Source organism: Anarrhichthys ocellatus, unplaced genomic scaffold (assembly GCF_004355925.1).
Source record: "Anarrhichthys ocellatus isolate YVR2014 unplaced genomic scaffold, GSC_Weel_1.0 scaffold1922, whole genome shotgun sequence".
NCBI lineage: Eukaryota > Metazoa > Chordata > Actinopteri > Perciformes > Anarhichadidae > Anarrhichthys > Anarrhichthys ocellatus.
The window spans coordinates 1-9,302 of NW_022281896.1; the positions used below are offsets into that span (position 1 = coordinate 1).

Genomic DNA, 9,302 nt, shown 5'->3' on the forward strand with positions numbered 1-9,302 from the left:
ATTTGGTTTTTCAACATATTTTTTTCAGTTTCAACCAAGCTGCAAGTACAGAGAGTTAAAACTGAACAAAAAAGAAAGAATCTGACACTGAAAGAAGACACAAATCAGAAGATCGTCAGTAAAAAACAAATCATAAAACAAAAGATGTGAAAATAGAATAAACTCATTTTTTAAAGCCTGCGTTTTTGTTTTTCAGAGGAACTTTTTGTAAAGTTTTTCTTATTTTCGATGCCAAAAGTTATTTTGAATTTCAAATGAATGAAGGATTTTATGAATTATACATGAACTGTCTTTGCATTCAGTAGATGTAAGATAAATATAATAATTATTAAAGGATTATAGAGGATTATAGATTTCTATAAATCATATTTATGCATGTTTTATACAACAATATATCCTTTGATATTTAGTGTTTTCCAAGATTTCACAGGACATATAGTTGATGGATATTTCTGCAATATATTTGATCTATATTGTATTTTTTAGCTTTTGTTGTCTTTTTGCGATTTACTTATTTATTATACTTTGACTGTTTATTGTACATGTTTTGTTTTCATTGATGTCTCTTGTTTTGCTTATATTTTTCATAACAAAGCTGAATCTACTTCCAAAGACACCAAACATGTCGGTGCATTTTGGGGAAATGTGTCTAAAGTGATGCGCTAACAATATTTACATTCTGATGGAACAATGCTGCTCTGAAACCAGGAAGTGATGAATGAATAAGAAAATAAGAAGATTTTTATTGTATTTTTCTGTTTCTGTGTTTTATCTTGGAATAAAAATGGACAAACTATTGTAAGGGCCTGAGGGGCAGGGTAGTGGCTGGCATCTACATTCCAGCCAGAAGGCTCCACCCACTCCTTCAGGAGAGCATTGAGATCAGGTGTGGGAGGAGACACACCTGATCCTGATCTCCTCATCAGGGAGGGGACCGGCGCAGAAAGGAGACGACGAGGGGAGATGAGTGTCTTCTCCTCGGGTGGAAGAAGATTAAGCCCGGTAAGTCGGCTAGCGGCCCGGCTGAGTTAGTTGAGTTGTATAGTTAACTGATCGAGCTCTGGACTGAGCGACGTTTTGTGTTGGTTGAAGTTCGTTTGATTAAAAACCCTTAAAAACCTGCAGAACTGACTCTCCCTGTGATTGCTGCGCTGCCACTAATGTCTGTCCTCCGTACCTTCCTGCTACACTATGTAGAGACGCTGTTGATTTATTCTTCAGGTTCTACAACCAGTCCTCATGGTCTTCATCTGTGTGACTCATCCGCTGATGAAGAAGGTATGAAGCTCTAGAAAGAGCTAACAGTTGGGATTGCTGTGTTAAATGTCGTGGTCTAGTTTGAGAAGAAGAAGCTCCACCTGAATTAAAATGAAATGATTATATATTTTAAACCTTTTTAAGTCTTTAAGTTCTTGACTTTATGACTTTTTTTTATAAAACAAAAACAGAAAAATCTTTCTTTACAACTCAATGCTTTGACAATCTGCACAGTGTCTGTCCTCAGATCAGTTCTGGAGGAGAAGCAAGTCAACAACATTGCAAATCAAAATGAATGAACACGAACAATATGGATGTTATGAATGGCAGCGACAGATCATCCAGAATGAACATGTGACCTGGTTGTGGGCGGGGCCTCTGTGTGGGCAGACAGAGGCTGCCCTGTTCTGCACGTAGCCCCCCGTTCACACGGCAACGGCCCGCCGCCGCCAATCAAAAGTGTCTTTGATCACAATTATTACCGCAGAAGTGACCACATCACCGACCCGCATCACCGACCCGCATCACCGGCCCGCATCACCGGCCCACCTCACCGACCCCCCTCACCGGCCCGCCTCACCAGCCCGCATCACCGACCACATCACCGACCCACATCACCGACCCGCATCACCGGCCCGCATCACCGACCCCCCTCACCGACCCGCCTCACCGGCCCGCATCACCGACCACATCACCGGCCACATCACCGACCACGTTGGCTCTCGGGTCGTCATGGTGGTCTGAAGGACCAGAGACAGTTACAGTAAAACGACAAAAACAGGGGGAAAGAAAAGCGAACGCAAACCACGCCGTCAGCATGAATAAACATGACTCAGCATGAACTCACTCTGCAGAAGGTCATTGCAGCTCTTACAGTAAATGTGGAAAAGAGCTGGCAGAGTTTCACCAGACTGTGAACTGTGTGGAAGTTCAGTGAGGTCACACTAAAGCAAACACTCTGAGGCTCTATTGCTCTTTCATCTTTAGATATCAAGTGAGCGTTCTTTAGCTTTCTGTAACTGTTAGCTTAGCAGCTGATCACCAATAACACGTCAACAAGAATCTATAATCAAATACGCAAACAGAACAAACGTAAAGGAGCAGCAGAGACTTTGAATGATCTATTGTGTTCGTTCTCTTTGCTGTCGGATTCCTGATAATTATTGCTTCACTGACACGACTGGTTTCACTGATGTCTGCATGAATTATTACACAACTCTCAGACTCTCACTCGCTGCTGTGGACCTGTGTGTGCACGTTGTGCACTAATTAAACAAAACATCTGCAGAGAAAAGGCAGCTGCTATGTAGTTTTTATGTCACTTTTTGAAACTAAATGATTCTGTGTCGTCACTTCAGAACGTTTCACAATCGTTTATGTATCATCTCTCATTACAGTGGCTCGCCTCACTGCCGGCCTTATTAGGAAGCACTGGTGTGTGTGTGTGTGTGTGTGCGTGTGTGTGTGATGTCATGCTGATGGCGTCCTCATCCTGCAGCAGCTTCAGATGTTTCCGATTCTTTCTGCAGGAGCTCACAGTGAAACCAAAGCATTAGAAATATGCTGCAGGTATTTAAAACACGCAGCATGTGAACACGACAGGTTTCACATCACAAGTCTTTGTTGGGATTGAAAGTGACAGAAAACACGACAGAAACGCAGAAACATCACGGAGCACAACGTCCAACAACTATCAAACAACTCTTTCTGAGAAACGGACACTTTTGACCTCAATCAGAGTCGTCCTGTTTACCAGAACTGCAGATGGGTAACTGTGACGTTAAAGATGTCGGTGCTCCTTCAATCCTTTAAGTCAACTGTATCTTTATTCTTTTTGTTGTTTTAATTTATTCATTCTTTTATAAATTGCAAGGAAACAACGTTATCTTTGTTTTTCTTAATCTAATCTCTTCTGGGTTTTTGCATTCAGTCAAAGCAAGTGACGTATTCTAACAAGCAGTCGATATTGAGAGTCGAGTATAATAATGACTTTAACACATGAGGATATCCACTCAGGGTCGGTTAAACAAATGTGTTTCACGTGTTTATTTTACTTACGTTACTTTGTAAAGAAGGGGATTACAGGCAGGATTCACATTTTAAAATACTAAAGTAAAGAATGACACAGTTTCATTATGACATAGTCTGTTAAGCAGAAAGATGAACAGCATCACAGAACAGTGCAATTTATCACTTTCAAGTTCATCGAGCTTCTTTCTGCAGAGAGAATCTCTCAGCGAGAAATGAAAGAACCTCTTCTGAGTTCTGCTGCAGCTGCAGAAACACAGGACCAACTAGTTCACTGTGTTCTAATGAGCTCTGCTGCTGCAGCAACTCAACATCACTAATGTAAACTCAATATCACTAATGTAAACTCAGCATCACTAATGTAAACTCAACATCACTAATGTAAACTCAGCATCACTAATGTAAACTCAACATCACTAATGTAAACTCAACATCACTAATGTGAACTCAGCATCACTAATGTGAACTCAACATCACTAAAGTGCCGAATGATTCCAGTTCTCAGATAATGGATGAACGTTTTCACAGCTGGAAGGCAGAACCTGAGCTGTGCTGTGATGTGTCCATCTCTCTGCTCCACATCCTGAGTCATGCTGCTCTTCTCTTCTCCTTACTCAGCATGTTTGGTACTCAGGTAACCCAAAGTACCCTCAAGACTACGTCACGTTATTGAGGTGAATAATTACTTATTGTGACGCATGGATTAGTTTTAAAGTCGATCAAACCGGAGGTCAAAGACAAATAACAAAACAACTTCTTTCATTTCTCTTTAAATATTGTTTTGATGATAATATAATCAGACCTAAGATCTGCTCTCAGTGGCTGCGGATCCATGTCTTGTAGATGAAACTGATAATAAATATTCCAGGATGCACAAACGCTGCCGGCTCAACAGATCAGAAGAAGAGATTTAAAGGAAGAGGAAATACTTCGCGGTGCATGATTCATTTAATCTTCTTCCTCCTTCATCATTCCATAGAAACCCACTCAACGTTCATCAGCTTTCTTTAGTAAGAGAAGAGAATATGAACGATGTCACGTACTCTGTGATCTCAGACACAGTGAACCTGAGGATGAGGACGAGACTCCCACAGAGCCCACCAGTGGTTTCACTGAACACTGTGTCAGATATCTTCAGACACTGCCGATTAGCTTAAAAAACCTTCTCTGAGTTGTTACTCAGTAGTAAGCTGTCTGGCTGCTGTGTTGAGCAAGTAGCTGCAGCCAGCGGAAGCTATAGGAAACTAAAGGAGCTGAAAGGATCTCGGGTCAGTGTAAAAAGTAAAGAATAATGCAGCTTTCACTGGATTGAATCAGCTGCACGCTGTTGATTTGTTCTCCTGTCTCATGAATATCGAACGACAATAAATCTGTGTTCCTTGTATGAACTGAGATGTTCGGGGAAGTGTTCTAAGAAAAGGTGATCTGTCCTCTAACAGCAGTGCATGATGGGATCACATGTGTTGTAACATGATCTGAGGTGGAACCCGACAGGCGGAGCTTTCCGGGAACAACCAGATTAACACTTTGATCAATCTGACATATTTGCTGAAATAAGAGTTTCATTGTTCATCAGACATGAAAACACACGTTAAAGACCACTAAAGGTTTTAAATAATTCCTTTAAATCTGCTTCTGATTTCTCTTCATCACGTTTTTTCATGCATTTCCTGCCGGCAGTTATTCCATCATTTCAGCTACAAACTGTACTGTTTACATGACTCAGCAGTATTTAGTTGTGTTTTACTCCAGACCGTTCTGCAGTAACTAGCAGCATGAGATGAACTGCCACCAGCCTTGAAGACGTCGTGTTGGTTCTCACAATGTTTGAAGTTAAAAGAAGAAGTCAAGCCGCTTCTTTCACGACTATATCTTCATATTTGGACCATTTCCTACTCATCAGAATAGTTTTTAATAAACTCACAAGTAAAAAGAGATTTTAAGAAACACTGAAATAGAAAATCTTGTAAAATTCATGCAAACGCTGATTTAAAAAGCATCAAATCCATAATTATCCTGATATAAACAGCGTGTCTGACTCACACACAGCGTGTGCATTGAAATAAAGTGTCTTCCTCTTTGGTTTTGGACTTTTCTAAATGTAACTTCCTGTGATTTCACCATTCAGAGCTCGGTGACAGAAATCACATGTTGGAAAACTTCCAAAACTCCGATATTAGAGCGGAGATATGTTTAGGATCAAATGACATGAAACAGATAAAGTGAACTCAAAGCATTTTATTCTGTCTATGTGTTCATGCTCACTTTGTCTGAAATGATATTTTAGAGAATAAACTTCTGAAGACTTGATTGTGAAAGTTGAACACGTTTTATTCTTTGAAATTGTAAACGCAGCACTTTAAACTAAAAACACTAAATGTGCAGATTTCTGTTCATAGTTGTGTGTTTCAGTCATCACGAACTTTCCTTCTCTTCAAGCTAAACTATCACAAACTGTCAGTTTCATTTAGCACATAACAGAAAAATAACTGATTTATTCGTCTCCATATTCCAACATATTCACATCATGTGATACTGTGTGATATTCACATCAGATCTTCAACCTCTTCACCTGAACTTCCTCAGCAGGTTTCATCGAGTTTCATCTCAGAGTTTTGAGCTCACGAACATTTTGGTGAAAGATGAACTTCTTTGGTTTTTACACTTTTCATATCCACAAGAGACGAACATGAGCCACATTTCAGAATACTGTAAATATCATTGAATTCAATGGAAATACGTTCGTTTTCAGGTTTCGTCAGTTTTCTCTCTCAGCATGAAGTCTGTCCGTCGTGCAGCTCTCAGAGGAAACATCATCATTTCACATCACAGAGTGTGTTTTGAACTCTCTGTGTTTTGACATCATCTTCGTGACACACAGACGTCCAGCTGCAGGTCATCAGGCGCCACATGAGAGAACCAAGGAAATGAAAGATTCCAACAAAAATGACTGAAATGTCTGACTGTAAAATGTTACCGATGCAAACGTAGAAGCTGACCTCACATCTGCTCAAAGAAGGAGAAGAAATGTGGAAGAATTGAAATACTTTGATGTCACTCTTTATTTAAATATATATAAAACTCTCTTAGGTCATTTAAGTGCAATGATTCCTTCACTTTGAAGATGGAATCACTTTAAAATGATGATAAAAAAACACGAAAATATCACCACTGCAGACTAACTAAATATGTCATTTGTGTGTCTTATTTTTCATTATTCTGTATTTGTTAAAAACTGCTCCATGACGTCATGTTTCTGAAGTCGCTGTCCTCGGTGCACTGACCCTGTTCAGACAAAGAAACAGGACGGTCGGTCAGAACGACGTCCGTTCCTCGTGTTCAGAGTCGTGTGTTCAGTAGAAACACTGACGATCACTGAGCAACGTGTTCCAGCAGAGTAACTCTCACATGTGACTGTTTGAGTGTTTACAGTCAACTAGCAGCTCCTTGGAGGGACTTCTGAATATCTTCTGAATATCTTCTGAATATCTTCTGAATATCTTCTGAATATCTTCTGAATATCTTCTGAATATCTTCTGAAGGTGAAGTGAGCAGCAACATGGAGTTATTATTATTGAAGTTATATATTAGTCCATGAAGGATGTTTGATTTGGTAAAAACAGACACATGCACAGATCATAAAAAGTATTAAAAGTCATCATAAAGAAAAATAAAACAACAATGAAACATGAATATTGAAGCACTATTGTCATATTTGTATGATTAGATTAGACATTTTCATACTATGCATTACATTAGGAATGCTCTCTTCCTCTCGTTGAATAGATGACATTCTTCATCAGACGTGTCCTCCCTGCTGAGTGTAATTATTGGACCAAACCCTGATGATTCAGCTCCACCGCTGCCCGGCTGCTCCGGGATCCGGATCCGCGGCCTTCAAACCTCAAACCACATGCAAATATTCCGGTTCTTTTCCCTCCTTGAGCAATAAGGTGCCGGTCAGGGAGTGGCCTGCTGGTGGTATGGGCGTGTCTAACAAAGCACACAACCTGAACATGAAGATATAAAGCGAGAGCTGCGCTCCTCGGACACTTATCGGTCTTTCTGGAACCTGAGACAGAAAAACTAAAACCAAGAGAAAAAGAAATGTACTCGCGATCAAACAGCGTGACTCTGACGGTGCAGCAGGAGAGCTTCGGCTTCCCCAGGCTGGCGACCCGCAACACGGAGCCCGAGGTCTTCACCTTCGAGCGGGTGCCGGCTCAGGCCACCGCGCTGCTCTCTTACTCGCCGATCCGGCCGAGGAAGCGCTGCACTCGGGTGATGTACCCGGCTAAAGTCCGCATGCACCTTCCGCCGCCGGAGAAGAGCCCGGCCAAGCGCTGGCTGCTCATCCTGTGTCTGGTGGTGCTGTGGCAGATCTACACCGAGGAGCCCTGCGCCGACACGCTGCCGGGCAGCGCAGACGGCCCGGTGTCCGTCAGCGACTACCAGTGCTTCCCCTTCCACCACCAGTCCGCGGAGGAGCCGCAGCAGCAGCTCACGGACCTCGGCCCCGGATCCGAGCTCCTGTCGGCCACACCGAAGATCTGAGCGCTGCACGGTGGCTCCTTCGGTTGAACAAAGCCCGGATAGGAGACCGGGAGCAGCTGGTTTCAGCAGGGCGCCATGGAGAGCTAAACACGGCGGCTCTGCTGGTCTACGGCACAGCGGGTAGCGACAGCTGAGACACCCGGGACTGAGCTACTCGTCCAGGAGTCCAGTGCCTCCGGGATCCACGGTGAAACGAGCTGGAGTTGATCCCGTGCAGCTGCTGGAGATCAGCGGTGCGCACCGCGAGGCACGGCCGGGCAGAGAGCTCCATGCGCCGGCTTCTTCTCCTCCCTGCCAGCGGGGGAGGACACGGTCTGGAACCGGACACAAGAAAGAAAGAAAGAAAGAAAGAAAGAAAGAAAGAAAGAAAGAACTATGAACACAAAGACTGAAACTTGAAGTAAAGAAAACTTGAACTCTACAGTGTGTTTTACACACTGACTGCACTCTAACTGGATGTTTTACATGTTTATAAAACTGTCACTTGAACGAGCAGAAACTGACACTGCCTGTTGTCTAAATGTCTTATTTAGTTATTTATTATATTTGCTATTTATTGATTAATAATTTAAAGAATAAAAAAGTTTAAAAGAAGTTCGTGTTTGCTGCCTCATTCTTCTAAATGTTGTGTTTGATGGATGTTTCTGCAGAATTCATTGGATCATAATCAAGACGTCTGCATCAGTTGCAACATATTATTATATATTATTATATATTTAAAACCTAAAGATGTCAAACACGTCTTGTTTGACTCAACTATGCAACACTTTAATGACCTTTAATGAACTTTATGTCGCTGCTCTCAGGCTGGGTGCTTTTTATATATTTGGCTCATCAATCTGCAGAAAGCATCACAGGTGTTTACCCATCATGCACCTGCATCTTTAATTCTAGAGGTGACCTCTAGCTGATCAGCTTCATGTGAAGATCTTTATTACTGCAGAACCAGAAACACTGAAGCCGACAGTGAGTCACGTGAGAACAAACACTTACAAAGAGAGAAAGTTCATGAACGCTGTGAGTTTATACTGCAACGATGCTAATACACATATATATATATATATATATATATATATATATATAATACACACATATATATAATATATACATATATAATACACACATATATATAATATATACATATATAATACACACATATATATAATATATACATATATAATACTCAGCATCAACTTCTGCAGACTCACTTTCCTTTTTTCCACGTTTCATCTTGTAAAACGTGGAGTTGCTGAAACAGGAGCTCGTTGTTACATCACTGATGAGTAGTTCAGGTGTCCCTGCAGACTGTTGTAATGACGAGTTAACTCTCCTGCATTACCTCATAGAGAGGGCGTGGCCGTGATGATGGAGGTTGGATGCATCATGTTGTCAGTATACATTGAACTGGACAGGTGAGGAGACAGGTGAGGAGACAGGTGAGGAGACAGGTGGGGAGACAGGTG

General features: G+C 41.7%; 1 protein-coding gene across 1 annotated transcript; it reads left to right on the plus strand.

The window, feature by feature from the left end:
* The first annotated feature begins 7,358 nt into the window (after window positions 1-7,358).
* LOC116377984 (radiation-inducible immediate-early gene IEX-1-like) lies at window positions 7,359-8,381 on the plus strand. Its single transcript, XM_031839767.1, has one exon. The coding sequence runs from the start codon at window positions 7,393-7,395 to the stop codon at window positions 7,837-7,839; it is 447 nt and encodes a 148-aa protein (XP_031695627.1). The 5' UTR covers window positions 7,359-7,392; the 3' UTR covers window positions 7,840-8,381.
* The last annotated feature ends 921 nt before the right edge of the window (window positions 8,382-9,302 follow it).

Excerpts from the sequence above, each read along its gene's own strand:
- LOC116377984 (XM_031839767.1), top strand. The coding sequence starts at position 7,393 with ATGTACTCGCGATCAAACAGCGTGACTCTGACGGTGCAGCAGGAGAGC.